The sequence below is a fragment of the Salmo salar genome, chromosome 05 (genome assembly GCF_965601325.2).
Source record: "Salmo salar chromosome 05, fSalSal1, whole genome shotgun sequence".
Taxonomy (NCBI): Eukaryota; Metazoa; Chordata; class Actinopteri; order Salmoniformes; family Salmonidae; genus Salmo; species Salmo salar.
This window is the reverse complement of record NC_138295.1, coordinates 53,182,766-53,200,279: the sequence shown is the minus strand read 5'-3', so window position 1 is coordinate 53,200,279 and position 17,514 is coordinate 53,182,766. Positions and strand designations below refer to the sequence as shown.

The 17,514-nt window shown below is 46.1% G+C and overlaps 1 protein-coding gene across 2 annotated transcripts in view; it reads left to right on the top strand.

The window, feature by feature from the left end:
* LOC106605077 (zinc finger protein 407) overlaps window positions 1-16,869 on the top strand; it is a 157,684-nt gene extending 140,815 nt beyond the window's left edge. For both annotated transcript variants that reach the window (XM_014200355.3, XM_014200354.3), the window contains exon 9: window positions 14,569-16,869. In XM_014200355.3, the coding sequence (XP_014055830.1) occupies window positions 14,569-15,464 (896 nt within the window). In that variant the 3' untranslated portion in view covers window positions 15,465-16,869. The remainder of the gene's footprint in view (window positions 1-14,568) is intronic.
* The last annotated feature ends 645 nt before the right edge of the window (window positions 16,870-17,514 follow it).

Sequence of the window (17,514 nt, the reverse complement as noted above, 5' to 3'; positions counted from 1 at the left end):
CTCTTGGCAAAGGGTCTGAATACTTATGTAAATAAGGTATTTCAGTTTTTTATTTTTAATACATTTGCAAACATTTCTAAAAACCTGATTTTCCTTTGTCATTATGGGGTATTGTGTGTAGATTGATGAGGATTTTTTATTTATTTAATCAATTTTAGAATAAGGCTGTAAGAAAACACATTTTGGTAAAAGTCAAGGGGTCTGAATACTTTCTGGATGCTCTGTAAGCGTTGATATTAGTTGGTGTGGGTCTTTATGCTCTTACCCTAGGTACCATGGAAGAAGAAGTTGGAGAACCATCCGCACCCTCCTCACCCACCTGCACCCTCTCAAATCCACATGACAGACATTCGGACCAAAACGAGTCATTACCGTTATGTTAATCAGCACCGTAACTGACTAATTCACTTAGTGCCATATTCTCTGCGTCCACTCAGACCTTCTCCTCGACAGTATGAGTGCTACCGCACCGTCTCCTTTCCCCTCTCCGCGCCCTCCCGTCCCCAGCTGTTCAAAGTGTCACCGGAGAGATTGATAAGTTCATGCTATAAAGCGCTTTGTTTGGAGAGCCTCCCGGAGTGAGAGAAAAACACCACCTGCTTGGCGAAGGAGCGGAGGGAGTTAGTCTAACAGGCCTGTGTGTGTCAGGCTGGGTGGGCGGCGTTGAGGGAAGGTTGGGGGGAGACGGCGGGCGTTCTCCCGGGTGGGCCGCCACAGCGCACCGTTGGGTCCTTGCCACCACCGTGTTGGCCGTCGCAGATACCTCTGCATGTCACTCCAAAGGGCCCCCCCCCCCCCCTCACACACACTCACACACATCTGACGGCGGGAACAGCTGTTCTGTTAAACATGCTGTATGGAACGTGTGTCAGCACCATATGCTTCGTCTACCAGATATGGCTTCATATCATATCAGTTCCAGCAACATGGAGGATCGGAGCCAGCCCAGTGACAGTCACCCACATGGAGGATCGGAGCCAGCCCAGTGACAGTCACCCACATGGAGGATCTGACCCAGCCCAGTGACAGTCACCCACATGGAGGATCTGACCCAGCCCAGTGACAGTCACCCACATGGAGGATCTGACCCAGCCCAGTGACAGTCACCCACATGGAGGATCGAGCCTGCCCAGTGACAGTCACCCACATGGAGGATCGGAGCCAGCCCAGTGACAGTCACCCACATGGAGGATCGGACCCAGCCCAGTGACAGACACCAAAATTCAGTTACACTATACATGCCATTTAGCCAAACACTCACATACATATAGGGGAAAACAAGATATAGCCGATATGAAGAATGATAAATATATTTTTCTTTCAAAAGCATAACGTTTTTTTATGCACGCATGTACGAGCGCGTCTAGTTTTTTGGTTCAGGACCGTGACACTTTATCCGTCCTCGCCATTAGAATTCCCGAATCCTAACTTACGGTATTCAATCATTTTGATTAAAAGCCAAGATCTCGAACAGTACTGTTGGGAGTGGAGAGGGCCAAGCAGTCCGCCACGTTTGAGAATTCATATATTTTCATAAACTTTTAACAATGTCAATGAGACACGTCTTCAATCTTTGGTCCACGCGACAGCGGGGCATTCAATCTTTCTTTAGCTTTTCGACAGAAAATTTGAATACCGCCACAGTGTTATTAATGTGATGGTTGATACGGAGGGTTTCACGGGGGGGATTCGCAGAGGGGGTTTTATTAGTTTTGGAGACACTTGAAGCCGAGGAATAAGAGGGAATGGGAGGAAGCAGGGAGGGCGTACACCGAAAGCAACGCTCGGCTAGGTCAAACAATGGGCCTTGTTTGGTCCTAGCGAATATGCTAAGATTCTAATTCAGCACGCCCAATTAACAACACTAACAAACCAAGAGGATTAATTCCTACCAGCTACAGTTTCCAATGTTAGACAGGTTACGCATGTGGCTTCTATATTTGTTTTGTTTAGATTTTTTATGTGGTCCCAGACACAATCTTCATTGTGTCCCTGTATTATAGTCAAAATGTTCCTCAACATTTGCTCTAATGTAAATGTATCTGTTTAAGACAGGCACATGGAGGCATACCTTCCTAAACTGAGGCTCAAGCTTACATGGACAGTTTGTGGTTGGCGTCCATGTATTTGTTAATTAGTGTTAACTCCAACTAATTACACTATTAAAACCTGAAAAGCAAAGAACAAGAAGCCCAGTTTTGCCCAAGAAAAAATGCCATAGATTTTTTCTGAAAAATACCCATAATGAATGAAGTGAAGTATAGATAGTGACTTATATGGATGATATTTGGAGTGATATACTACATTTGGAACACTGATAAATACCATGACTATGACATTCAATTCAAATTTCCCTGATTGACCTTGTCCTTGATGTTATGAAGACACTACCTTGGCTAACATCAAATGATTTGCCAATAGTACAGCAGATTCATTTGTACATCTAAATTGAACACGTTACACAATCCATAGTAATTGGCCAAGGTAGTGCTGGATGGGTGTGCACCAAATGGTACCATATTCTCTACATAGGGTGCTACTTTTGACTAGAGCCTTATGGGCCTTGGTCAAAAGCAGTGCACTACGAAGGGAATCGGGTGCCATTTGGGGCGTATCTCTTTGACACATCTTTGGTGTCATCGGAGGAGCCATAGAGGCGCCTGGGTAATAGACCGGGTCTCCTCTTTGACGGGAATTATTACGTGTCTGGTTACATGTAACTCTGGTGACCATTTTATCTCCATTCACTATGCTGTTATAGATATCCACCTGTCGATATTCATACCCAGGTCAAATACTATGCTGACGTTATTATTGTGTTTCTGTATGCGTGTTTGTGTGTGTGCATACCAGTGTCTATGCTTGTTGGTCTTTTTCAGGACAATTTCTCTCTCTCTCAGCCCTGTCCCCTTTCCCCTCCCTGTATCAGTGCTGTCATCAGGATGGATTGAGCCAGTCCCCCCCAGTGCAAACCAAACCACCGCGGACAGACAGAGTGGGCCTAGTATAGTAGACGCCCTCGTCCCTTTTGGGGATGTGAGGGGCCGTAGAGTTAGAAATATGGGCCTGTGTGTGTTGAGGTGTCTGATAGGGAGATGGGAGAGGGGCCGGAGTTCCAGAGAGTTTCTTGTGGTCGTTTGTAACGGGTACACTCTCTCTCATAACACCTGCCCAAACCAGGCAGCCCTGTAATGACTCAGACTGATGATGTTAATAAGACTGGCTGCCCCCCCCCCCCCCCCCCCCCTTGGCTAGTAGTGGAACGCCCCAGCAAAGGTAGAGCCCCACAAGATGCAATGCACACACACACACACACATACACACGGACGCAAGCAGGCACACACAAGCTCATAGGCATACACACAAACGAACACGGACGGTCGGGCGCACGCACACACATCTCTAGCAAGCCTACCTTTCAGACGAGAGGGCGGGGGAAGAGAGAAACGGTCCTTTCCTATCTTTAAAAGAGATATAGAAATAATAATTGAAATAAAAATGTGTTGCGGTGCACAGTGAAAATCTTTCTGCTGGAAGGAATACAAGGAATTGTTATGTATGTCTTCATGCATGTACAGATAATCTGTCTCTTTTTTATTTAATAGATAAACATCAGTATTTGTTGGTTGATTCGTTTACACCTCGAATGGAAACATATAGCCATTTTTTTTTAACCAACTGTTTATTTGGTGTTCTCTCAGCATTCTAATGCTTCTGTTTTTCCCGACGTTTAATCTTTTCTTTTGGGGTACTGATCACCTCTAAGGGTTGTGTGACCAACGCGAGACGGCTAGTACTTTTTGTTTGCCACTCTCTCTCTTTCCGAACCGGAAAGAATTGATGGAGTCGCAGTATTTATTTGTGTACTGTCAGCACAGTCGCCAATCTCTCTCTCTTTCTCTCTCTCTCTCTCTCTCTAGCTCTCCCACCTTTTAAATCACTCTCTTTCTCATCTCTCTCCTCTCTCTCTCTCTGTCTCTCTCCCTCACCCTGTCTATCCCTGTCTCTTACCTCTCTCGCTCATCTCTCTCCCTCTGTCTCTCTTTCTCTACCTCTTTCTCTCCCTCTCTCTCTCTCTCCGTCCGGCCCGAGGTAAACATATTTTGCAGAAAAGCTGACGGAGAGCTTGTTTTAACAACCCCAAGGTCAGCGAGTCAAAGCCTGCACTCGTCACGCCAGCCTGGCTGTGTGGTGGGCTGTCTGTGTCTACCCGCAGACAACACTGTGGCATCTCCACGGAAGATTTTATCCTCTACACCTTCAATAATTCAATAATGCCTCCTCTTCTCTACTCTTTCTCCCTACTCCTTTTCCTCTCCTCTTCTGCTCTCCTCTTGTCTTCTGCACTCCTCCTCTTCCTCTCCCACTCCTACTCCTACTCCTCACCCACTTCCCTCCTCTCTTACTCTCCCCTTCTGCTCTTCCTCTCCTGTCCTCTTCCTCTCCGGGCTGTGAGTGTTGTTAGAGAGCGGACCTGAATGCCACCAGGTCTCAGATCGACCCGCTTCCTCTCCTTCTTCTGAGTAAAGGAATGATGGACTGGCGCTGAGGGCTGCAGGTTTACGAGAGAACGCGCAGTCCGTCATCCAACACTAGCCTGTGTGTGTGTTTGTGGTGCGCGCGTGTGTGTGCGCTGTATGTTGCGCCTGTGTGTTTTCCCGTGCTGTTGTTGACCTGAGTGATGGGTGGTGACCCCCTGCCTGGCGCCTGCACTCCTCTCTCCCGCCCTATTGATTTGATCTGAGGTTTCATAGCCGCGTCACGTGGCTTGTATTATTTACCGTCGCCGCTGTGTGTCTGTACTGTACCCCGGGTTACACATTCGTAGTGAGCGAGCCGGCGTTCACTTAGTATTTTGTAAGTGTAAGAAGTCACATGAGATAGGGTTGCACTCATGTCCGTTGATATGATCGTCGGAGTGTGAAAAGCTCAAGGTTGTATTTGAAGGAGCCGTTTGACTAGTTTAGCCACCACTGTGTTCGTTAGCCACCAAACGCAAGAGAATGGACTGAAACAGGGAGAGACTACCTGAGCCTTTCTTTGTCCAACGTTTTGAAACGGTGTGCCCTAACGAATACGATTCGGCCATTTTCATTATACATGTAACAAATGAAGGAACTGGTTTTTGCATTTGTTCCACCAAATTTTTACCGCCGGTCGATAAGGTGCAGGCTGAAATGGGAGGGTTGTCGCTGTCAGTATTATTCGATTGGATTTGATTGAGTGTGATTTTGAACGTCCCTCATTTCTCGGAGTTGACGGGTTGTTTCCTTCCCCTGAGCCTGTGGTAAACATTGTAATGAGCGTGGATCTCCCACTCGGTCTCTGCCACGCTAGAGCCCAGGTTAAGTGCAGTTGCAGGCTATTATACATCATTAGGGTAAGTAAGACTCAGCCATGGGGAGAAGAGAAATGGAGGCCTGGGACGGTTCATTCCTCATCGGCTGCATGGGGCTGAGGGAGGGACAGGGAGGCAGGAATAAGGCCCGGTATCATACACACTCGCACCATCGGACACTCACACGCAATCAAATACATGTACGCACGCACACAATCACACGCACACAGCCACATAGTCACAAATCACTGTGTCAATAAGACACTTTATATGGGTTAAGGCACCACCGATCACTCCCACACCAGCCAGTCAGCCAGCCAGTCAACAGCACTACCCTACACTCTACGTGGGAGGACAGAGTTGAAACTGGGACTTATGGGATTTCTTTGTCTTTCTGTGTCTTTAGAATTTAGTCCCATATCAGAGTAGCAACTTCCAGTTGGGCTTGTAAAGTGTGGACTAGATTTGGGGGGGGGTCAACGGTAGCTTTACTCACCTGGTCTTGCAGAAGAGAACGCAAACTCAAAAGTGCTAGATAAAGGAGAGAGGGAGAAATACTAATTGCTCTCATTACGGAGGAGCAACTGTAAATCAGCAGAGCTCAAATAGAGGAGAGAGTGGTCTTGAAAGACACTGTAGTTACTGCAACGAAGGCCACTTCCCCCCTCCGCCCGGGATTAAAACCCGAGGCCGGGCGGCGCAGTGGAACCGATCAGGTTTGAATGCGAATTTCGATAAAGGACAGTTCGGTTAATAGATCTGCTCTTCTCTCTGATGAAGGAATTGGGCGCGTTTGAGATTGGAGTTTTAAATGCAATTTAGAGAAGAAAAAAAAAAACACATGGCGAAAAAGGGGAGATATTTTCCCTAATTTAAAGAAAATAATTAAAGCCCAGAAAGGGCATTACTAGGAGGGCATATTTTCTACAGGCAATTACAAGGTCAATAAATCCTCAACATCCTCCCTTAAAGTTCCCCTAGTATGTATGTTCTGGAATTGTGTTCTTCTGTTCAACTTCTTTAATTGGCTCTGTAGTGGCTGCGCGGAACACGCGCGCGCGCGCGCGCTTGTTTGTGCGCACACACACACGTACATTTAATGTACACACACACACACACACACACACACCTACACACACACACACACACACACACACATAGAGATCCAGTAGCAGGGGGAGAGAAGGACTGGTCTGGTTTGTCTCTCTGGGCTGGGTGACAGCTGTGTGTGAAGTCCTCTCAATCTGCCCACACTGTCATCTGTTCACATGAGATCTACACAAACACGCAACTGCTTGTGAAGCTGTTAAAGTGGTTTTGTAAAGCGTTCCTTCATTATTGGCTTGAGTCCATATCCAAAACCTACAGTACCTTGAAAGGACAGAGATTGAAATTCAGGTGGCAGCAAACTGCAAAAGCGACAAAGAGTGAGGAGGAGAGAGGGAGAAGAAGACGAGCTGCGAAAGAGGCAAGAGAGGACAAGGTCGAAGAGGAGCGATTTCGCGTGCGCGAGAAAGAAAGAGTGAGAACGAAGGAGAGAGTGAGAGAGAGTGAGAGAGAGGGGGGGGGTGGTTTACATAACACCGGAGATTGTCTTTGGCATGCGTCAGCCGCCGAGAGGCATCAATCACTCCATCTGTGTAAAATCACAAGCTGACTCCGATATTGCTAAATATTTATACTGTCAGATACACACAGGCAGTGCAGATGAAAAGGGCCATTCATTAGGCTTTCTCCAGCCTGTCAGCCTGCAGATGGAGATTAGAGGGAAACCTCCCACCATGGTCGCCTCACGCCGTCTCCCCAGCTCTATATTTAGCCCCTTCACCACGATAAATATCTCCGCAATGCCTCTGTTAGGTAAATACGACCAGGGATGATCTGGAGGTAACGTAAACAGAACGTTGTGTCGTCGAGAGGTAACAACAGGGATGTAACGCAGCAGGTTTGGGTTTGGTTTGGTCAGGCCTGTTGCCTCGACTTTGCTAGGCCTTGCGCTACCAAATGTTTCTGTCTGTCTTTCGGTCTCTGTCTTTATTTGTTTCTCTCTGTCTTTCTCTATCTTCTTTGGTTTAGACATGAAGTAAGCAGCTCATATTTTTTTTCTTTTATTTAACTAGGCAAGTCAGTTAAGAACAAATTCTTATTTACAATGACGGCCTACTGGGGAACAGTGGGTTAACTGCCTTGGTCAGGGGCAGAACGACATGTCAGCTCGGGGATTCGATCCAGCAATTTTTCGGTTACTGGCCCAACACTCTAACCACTAGGCAACCTGCCGCCCCATATTTTTCATTACTCACAGAGGGCTGAATATTTCATCTGTCGGACTATCTGACTTTCAGATCATAGTAGCTCTGTCTGTCTGTCTATCTATCTGACTTTCAGATCATAGTAGCTCTGTCTATCTATCTGACTTTCAGATCATAGTAGCTCTGTCTGTCTATCTGACTTTCAGATCATAGTAGCTCTGTCTATCTGTCTATCTGACTTTCAGATCATAGTAGCTCTGTCTATCTATCTGACTTTCAGATCATAGTAGCTCTGTCTGTCTGACTATCTGACTTTCAGAACATAGTAGCTCTGTGTCTCTCTCTCTCTCTCTCTCTCTCTCTCTCTCTGAAGCAACACAGCAAAGCAACAAAGAAATATAAACTTTTACGTTTAATTACAGTGGAAATCTCCATGTTGATTAGGGGGAAAAAATCTGCTTTATTCTTCCCAACTTCAAATTCATAATGAATCATTAAGTCATGTGAGAGTGTGAGGGATAGAGAGGGGATGCAGGGATGGAGGGAGGAATGGAGAGAGGAGGAGAAAGGGAAAGGCGTGTAATTATCTTCAGAATGTAGACATCACCAGTAAATCCATGGAGCCATCTGACATGGCTAATTAAGGAAGCAATCAAAGGTCCACCTCTCGAGAGTTGGCGAGGTAGAGAGAGGGAGAGAGCGAGGTAGAGAGAGAGAGAGGGCGAGTGGGAGAGAGGGAGGTATAATGGGGAGAGTGAGAGAAGGGCAGGAAGGAGAGTGGAGGAGTGACTGAAGCAGTCTGTACTGTTGGGCTCTTTGTGATGATTCCGTGTGTCAGTCCTCTGAGCGGAGGCTCATGCAGGCCTAACTAACCCTAGCTCCTTTATCAAGCTTTCAATCTGACGCTAACTATCACAGATATTGTAAGTCAGTGTGCTATGCCCCAGTGGAAGGGTGTGTGTGTGTGTGCGTGAGTGTGTGCGTGTGCGTGTACATGTGCTTTCTCAGCGGTGCTCTGTAAGAGAACCCATGGTGACTTATGGGGCACATGTATAATGTCACGGAAACTCAGCTAGAAAGCAGCTTGGACCATGGTGGTAATTCACCCAAGAGTCAGTGAAATGTGTGTGTGTCTGGGATTCCTCTGAACGAATCGTCCAGTCCTCTTCCAATTCCTGGGTGGTCAGATACGGAAGGTCAATGAGACAAAGGGTCGGACACTCCCCCCCCCCCCCCCACAAAACTCACCTTTATCAAGGGTTACCCCCTCTCCCTACCCTCCACATTCTCCACAACCTCCGTCCCTTGGTGGCAGAGGCGTGGGTGACCAGGGGGTCAGCCAGTCTTGGCCAGGGGAGAGTCAGCAGAAAAGGAGCTGAGGGGAGGTAGAGGAGTGCAGGGAGGAGAGAGAGGATCGCAGGGTTGAGAGAGGAGGATAGTGATCTGGCTCTATGCATTGTGGGTGACCAACACTGTACCAAACCCTGGTTGTATGCCTTCTTCCTTTGACTGGCAGCCCTATGCCCTAACGATATGTCCTTAAAGGCCCACTCTGTGATTTCTAAGATTGTTTATGATTATTTAAATTAATGATTTAAACCCATTGATTCTTGAAGAATATAACTTATGTCCCTCTCTTGTTGAATGTACGGTTGACCTAGAAAGATCAGTGCGCCCTTTGTATGGCTGTTTGTCCTTGGGGTGTGTACTGTGCTGTGTGTCTCCATCCTTCTCTCTCCTCCTTATCCTTCTCTCATCTTTCTCCCGTCCTCATCCGTCTGTCCCCCTAGTGTCAGTCTCGTCCTGGTGTAATTGCTTGTTTTTTTTTTTGGGGTCACCAGGCCAGTCCCCCCCTCTCTCTCGCTCTCTCTCTCTCTCTCTCTCTCTCTCTCTCTCTCCCTGGTGTTGATTCATAGAGCTTGTAAAGCTGACAGTGGTCCCTCTCAGTCCCTTTCAGCTGGAACAAAGCAGGTGACAAGAACACCTCCCTAGACGGCTGACCTGTTGGTCCCCACTGTCCCTGCCCCGCCTCTCCTTGCCTGGGCTTGAGGGACACGGGGGGGGGGGGGGGGGTCTACATTCGAGCATGTAGCCTGTACCTTGTAGTGGGGGGGGACGTCCTTCTTCTAACCCTCCCCCCTAACCTAACCTCCCATGTCCCCCTCCCCCCCTCGAGTCCCCCAGCCCCCACAGCCCATCCTTGGTGACCTGGATACTAGCTCTCTCTGACACTTGAACTACTTAGCTGTGTCAACGCCCCAACAGCACCACTGACACCCATCCTGCTTGTGCATCAGCTGTAAAATCGGCCTCAAAAATAAAATATCTGGGGTTTAGTGGTCTCGCACCGCCCCGTTCGAAGCATCCAGGTTCATATCTCTAATTTTACGTAATCGTGGGCGTAGAGGGATTGTAAAGGATTCTGTTTGAAACGAATTGATCTTAAAGCCCAAGTGTTTTTCACAGTGTTGTCATTGTGCCGTCATGTTTGATACAGTATAACTGACTGAGCTGGCTTATGCTTATGTCCAATCCAGGTTCGACTGTCCGCTATACCCAGGTTGATTTGTATTCCCTCTAAATGCTGTATGTTCAGTTCAGTGTTAAGGCAGTTCAGACAATGTTAAGGTTGACTGGTGTAATTGATTGGTGGGGGCTGCATGTCGGTGTTAAGGTTATTTCCTCCAACTGCTGGTAAGTGGCGTCTGACCGCTTCCCAGGCGACGTCCCTCTCCTCCCTGAAATAGTGCCACTTAGAACCCCCCCTCCTCTACCCAACACCACAGGCTGTGCTACAGTTGAAGTCGGAAGTTTACATACACCTTAGCCAAATACATTTAAACTCAGTTTTTCACAATTTCTGACATTCAATCCCAGTAAAAATTCCCTGTCTTAGGTCAGTTAGGATCACCAGTTTATTTAAGAATGTGAAATGTCAGAATAATAGTTGAGAGAATGATTTATTTTGGCTTTTATTTCTTTCATCACATTCCCAGTGGGACAGAAGTTTACATACACTCAATTAGTATTTGGTAGCATTGCCTTTAAATTGTTGAACTTGGGTCAAACGTTTCGGGTAGCCTTCCACAAGCTTCCCACATTAAGTTGGGTGAATTTTGGCCCATTCCTCCTGACAGAGCTGATGTAACTGAGTCAGGTTTGTAGGCCTCCTTGCTCACAAATGCTTTTTCAGTTCTGCCCACAAATTTTCTATAGGATTGGGGTCAGGGCTTTTTGATGGCCACTCCAATACCTTGACTTTGTGGTCCTTAAGCCATTTTGCCACAACTTTGGAAGTATGCTTGGGGTCATTGTCCATTTGGAAGATCCATTTCCGACCAAGTTTTAACTTCCTGACTGATGTCTTGAGATGTTGCTTCAATATATCCACATAATTTTCCATCCTCATGATGCTATCTATTTTGTGAAGGGCACCAGTCCCTCCTGCAGCAAAGCACCCACACAACATGATGCTGCCACCCCCGTGCTTCATGGTTGGGATGGTGTTCTTCGGCTTGCAAGCTTCCCCCTTTTTCCTCCAAACATAATGACCGTCATTATGGCCAAACAGTTCTATTTTTGTTTCATCCGACCAGAGCACATTTCTCCAAAAAGTACGATCTTTGTCCCCATGTGCAGTTGCAAACCGTAGTCTGGCTTTTTTATGGCGGTTTTGGAGCAGTGGCTTCTTCCTTGCCGAGCGGCCTTTCAGGTTATGTCGATATAGGACTCGATTTACTGTGGATATAGATACTTTTGTACCTGTTTCCTCCAGCATCTTTACAAGATCTTTTGCTGTCGTTCTGGGATTGATTTGCACTTTTCGCACCAAAGTACGTTCATCTCTAGGAGACAGAACGTGTGTCCTTCCTGAGCGGTATGACGGCTGTCTGGTCCCATGGTGTTTATAATTGCGTGCTATTGTTTGTACAGATGAACGGGTTACCTTCAACGAGAGACGACTTGTCCTCGTGCTCATTTTTCCACTTGAGAAATACTGCACCAAACAGTACATTAGTTAGATGTAAAATTGCGAAAAAATTAGATGTAAAAAGATCTCTTCTGCAAAAAAATTCAAAATGAATGCCAGATTTCTTGAGTGATCTTAGATTAATTCGGACTATTTTGAGGAAGTGTATACCGCCTACGACATCTCAAAATGGACAAACAGTGCTATTTTCTCATTTTTCAAGGTCTTTAAGTATGCAAGCACACTGGCTGTGTGTCTGACTGGCTGTCTGTCGTTTTGTCCGTCTGCATTCTTCTGTGTCTCTGACACTATAATTCTCGTATACTTTATTATCTCACCATTCCATCTCTGTTGTGGCTTTTCCCTCGTTCTCTGTAGGGAGGCCACTCTCATCTGGAGAAACGACATCAGAGCCTCCCTTCCATCGCTCCCCTTCTTTCTTTTTATCTTATTCTCGCCGAGCCTCCATCTTGTTTGGAATCACTTCAAATAATGCAGTGTGCTTCTCTCTGTCCTCACGACTCGCTGTTTAAAGGAATCAGTCACTCAGAACACTCAAAACACATATTAAACACGCATCAGCCTCTCGCCGGGGCCAAATCACGCTGTTCAAATGTTGTTCTTCCACCGGGAGCGCGGGGACAAGTGAGGAGATGGGATGTGCAACATTAACTTGATTCGCGGCGGCGGCGACTGAGTGACACCCCATAAACCTCAGCGGGCAGGCAGGTTGCTGCTAGGCCCGGCAGACAGAACCCCGTGGATAATGTGACACACACTAGCGATGCCTCCTATAGACACACACACACACACACACACACACACACACACACACACACACACACACACACACACACACACACACACACACACACACACACACACACACACACATAAGCGCAGTCACACTCACACACACACACACACGTACACATACTCGTTTTATGGTAATGTATAAACATCACAGCATTGAGTTATTGTCCTCTCCAGTCGGCCTCTCGGCTCTTAACAGTTGAGCGTTGGCATAAACCATTAGCAGTATAGTGGTGGCTAGTGGGTCTCTGTAACCTCTGCTGTTCTAAATGTCAGCCTCCCATACAGAGGGACAGGGGTCCTAGTTGTCACAGCACTTGTTCTATAGACTGTCCAAAGACTGACCATAGTGTTTCCGACTGAAGTATTCATGACTATGGGTTTTTAATGTGTGAATTATGGAGATTTGGTTTCTTATTGTGTCATTATACTTCTCATGAAAGTTGAATGTTTGTTTCTATTGCGATAATGCCTACCTACCGTGTACTTCAGGAGATTAGTGAGATTTTGCATTTCATTTTGGAAATGTATTGTTACAGGTTTGTGCTTAAATACATTATGCGATCCATCCAGAGAGTGAGGGAAATAGAAAGACAGGAGAGGGGAAGAGAGATGAGCGACAAAGACAGAACGAGACGGAGAAAGACATGGAAAGAGGGAAACAGTGGTAGGATATAGGGTCGACTCTGATAAACGAAGAGGAGTGGGCGACTGATACAGCTCTCCTCTTCTCCTCTCCTCTGTCTGGAATGAAACCGGCATCGCTTGGCACAGTCATCTACACATACATTTCACTCTGATGTTACGCGTCATTCATGGGGGAATGCACAAAGTATCGCCCCCCCCCCCCCCCAACAATTTCCCATGCAATCACAGATGGGAGGTTGTGCGAAGATGGGGGACCTATTTTGCAAAGGCATATCAGTGGAGGATGGAGATGGACTGTTATTTGGCAGAGGGTGTTGCGAGTTGTGATTATGAAGAACTGACCGCTGGTCAGTTTGTTGACACACAGACATACTAGCGTTGGTTACACTAGTCACTGGGATACACAATGTACCCGATCTAGGTGTAGTTGACTATGGTGTAGCTACAGTATGTTCACTGTGTATTACACTGGTCATCATAGGCCATTTTGTAGCTTTACCATCAAATGGTCAACCCACCTGGTAAAATAAGAGTTAAATCAAATAGAAATAGAAATGACGGTGAGAAATGGAGAAATAAATGATTGATGAGTTTATTGTTGTGTGTGAAGCAGACCTGGGTCAGATTCTTTTAAATACTTTGTTCTCTGATTTACGTTTAGCCCGGTACAATGGAACCAAGCACACTTGCCTAGAAAATATTTGACCCAGGTCTGGTGTGAGGGCGTGTTGTGTTGGTGTGTGTATGTGAGCGAGTGTCTCCTGATCCTCTCCAAATCCCTTTTCTCTGGATAGATTGTGCACGTCTGAATCCTCGGAGCTGCTCTCAGCCTTAAACAATGGCATTTCTAACACCGTTCCCATCGCCTTGGCAACTCCATAGCAACCTGTGGTCTGCCAGGGCATGGTGTGGATCAATTAGCACCATCTGATGCCTCACCACTTCTTGTCGCCCATTGTAATATCTTTCATTTTTTTCTGAAAAAAATGAATGTGTATTTATTTGTTTTTAACAAATATGCGCGCTCGATTATTTTTCATATGAAGTTAATGGAGTATTTAGATATATATATTTTTATGTTATGCTCTGCTAATACATAAACTTTGCCAGTGCCCTGCAGAACTTGATTTAAAAAGGAATAAAGAAAAAATCATGGAGACGACATGTCCCTGGCCAATAGAATGAATGGACATTAAAAAGAAAGGACGACCAAGGCACTCTTTATAAAATGTATAAAAATGCCTTTATTTGTAAACAAAAATGTCTAAATCTGACGTGTTTCGGTTGTTTGGCCACCAGGGAGTACAAAGATATGATAATACAATGTTTTCTTCTGAACAAAGCATTTTCCCATCAACCCTGATTGAAGACATGAGGGCGTGGTTACAGAATAGTTAATAGTCATTGGACAACACCTAGTATCTTTTTTCTACAAGAATAAACGCTCCTAATTACTAAAATGTCCATTGACAGAATGTTATCAAAACCCAATGCACATCATACTGCTTTGCCATTAACGCTGGTCCATATCTCTGTGCTTTTTCCAGGTATCGTGTCCAAGTCGTTCGAGTGTCGTCTGAAGGGCCAGGGAGCCACGTTCGTGGAGGTCGACACAGCGTTTGACGGGGCCTTCCCGGTGCGGAGGGTGGGCTCCATGGAGGGGCTGGAGGGCCAGGAGGGTGTCCAGCAGGTGATTATCATCCAGGGCTACGGCGATGGGGAGATGGCCTTCGACCAGGCCCTGGAAGAGTCAGCCGCTGCCACCCTGCGGGACCTGGCCATGGCGGGCCAGGTGGCCGAGGTGCTCCACATCACCGAGGACGGCCAGGTCATCTCCTCGGGGAGGGAGGTGTCTGCAGGCGGGGCACATCACCTGGCTGGAGGCACCACCCAGTACGTCCTGCTGGAGTCCGGTGGGTCTGCAGCCGGAGGTGGAGGTCATGGGGGAAGGGCGATGCACCACCACATGGTGTCGGAGTCATCCACGGCTCTGGATGCCCTCCTCAGTGCCGTCAGTGAGATGGGCCAGCAGGAAGAAGACAGCCAAGAGGTCATGACCCAGGAGGTTGTGTCAGAGGTCATGGAGCGAGTGGAGGAGGAGGAGATGGAGGTGGAGGTGAAGACGGAGGAGGAGGTGTGCGAGGAGCAGCAGGTGCAGGAGGAGCAGGTGGTCCAGGAGGTGCTGCAGTTTGCAGCCAGCCAGCTGATGATGAAGGAGGGCCTGACACAGGTGATCGTCAACGATGAGGGTACCCACTACATCGTGACGGAGCTGGATGACAACACTCTCCAGGTGGAGGGGACCATGTACACCCAGCACCAGGGAGGGGAGGACGACCAGCAGAGTGAGGGAGTTTCAGAGGGCCAGGCTGGGGAGAGGATGGTCTACTACCTGGATGGAGCTCCACACAACGTGGTTCTGGAGAAGGTGGAGGTGGACTAGTCAGTGACTGTGGCACGTTTCCTTGATTCCTCGAGTCCTCTCTCCTCGCCTCCTTCTCAAAAGCCGTTGGATAAGAAGTTATAGGGGAGTGACCTCTGACTTTTTCATCCATTGGGTTTTGAGAAGGAGGCGAGTAGAGAGGATGCAAGAAATCAAGGAAATGCAATTGAGACTCTCCCTGTGTGATGAACAAATGTCCAGCTTATTAAAGCCCTTAAGAGTCTTTCTCTTTGTCTCTTTCATGGAAAATGAAATATTTTTTTTACATAGCTTTATCTCCATTTTGTAACGATTTACTCAGGATAACCTTCACATCTATGGAGTTATAGTGAGGGGCGAAGATTATTGCTAACATTATTTAACATCTGCATCATTTTATGGCCAATGCCAGAATTACCACTTGTTTTTGGAGTCATGACTGTAAGACTGGAAATACATAGGCTATTTTCACATGGTTATATTTTTTGAAGTGTGTTCAATTGCAAAAATGATCATTTTAAGATTACATTTCCAGCAGGACATTTTCACGTTATCTATAAAGACGTACAATCTTTAAGTTGCATGATTTGGTTTTATTGAAAGTTGGAGAATAATAACAGCTTTATTTTCAAGGAAATTTTCACCCAAAAACTATATTTTGGTATTTGTTTAATTAGTCCATTATTGATACAGTCCCACAAGGTTTTGCATGTCAGCAATCACTTTTTGAAGATATATAACTTTCAAAATACTGAAATACAGCCTGTATGATGCATTTTGCGTCATGGTGCAAATGTAGCATCATATGGTGCAAAATGCATCATACCAGCTGTATTTCTGTATTTTGAAAGTTATATATCTTGAAAACGTGATTGCTGATATGCAAAACATTTCTGTACTATATCAACAATGGACTAATGAAACAAATACCAAAATATCCTTTTTGGGTGGAGTGTTCCTTTAAGTAGTGAATTCATTTGCAATTGTAAATTAAATAATTATTTTTTGTTTGTTCATTTAAAAGGTACATTAATAGGTCATGTTTTGATAAGACAGGCTATTACAACTTGCTATCGTACCTTGCTGAATCTAGGACCAATAGCATTTTGGGCATCGAAAATATCCAGGCTGGTGATTGGTCTAAATCCAGGGGCAGTCCAATGATTGGCTTTTTTTTCAGCAATTGCTCAATATGGTTAGGATGCTGATTGGTCTGAATCCAGGGGCAGTCCACCTGTTTTTCAGGATGTTCTCAAAATGGCATGGTGCTGAGTTTATGATAATCATAATTCAATTCAAGTTGACAAGTCTTTTTTTTTCTATTGGTTTTACTGCTCTCAGTTAATGTAAATATATGTTTCTGTAAATGAAATTGTAATGATACTGGTGTTTGAGTAATGACAATAAAGCTCAATCTTCATTTGGAGGGGTGTTTGTTCACCTCAAGTTTTCTATGACAGTGATACAATCTCCTATTCACATAAACCACATGAACTTACATGCATCAACTGGCATAGGAGCTTCGACCAAGTGTGTTTCCAATCACCATCATCATGATCATCACCGTTGTCATTATCACCGTCATTACCATCATCATGATCACCATCATCCTAATCATAATCCGCCTCTCCCGCGGTCAGCCTCCTATTCTCTCCCTCCATTGTGTTGAACAGAACACACACATTCTTTCTCCTCACAGTATTCAAGAGCTGGAAGAGGGAATCAATATTCACTTAGGGCCGTAGTACAGCCTGGGCTCTGATTGAGTGAGTGGGAGCCCAGCATGACGGCTATGAACACAATGCAGAAAGACTAGCTTTCACACAGGGGCCATCAGGAGATCATCCCTTTAATGTAACACACAGCCAGGTATATGTGTGTGTGTGTGTGTGTGTGTGTGTGTGTGTGTGTGTGTAGCGAGAGAGAGAGAGAGAGAGAGAGAGTTGTGGGCTGGCTGAGAGGAGTGGATTACAGCTGGATTGAGTGAGTGAGGTGAGAGACGAGCAGCAGCAGAGAAATCCCCCCTCATAACCACTGTTGGAAGGTGAGCCTGTAATTTCACATGGCGTGC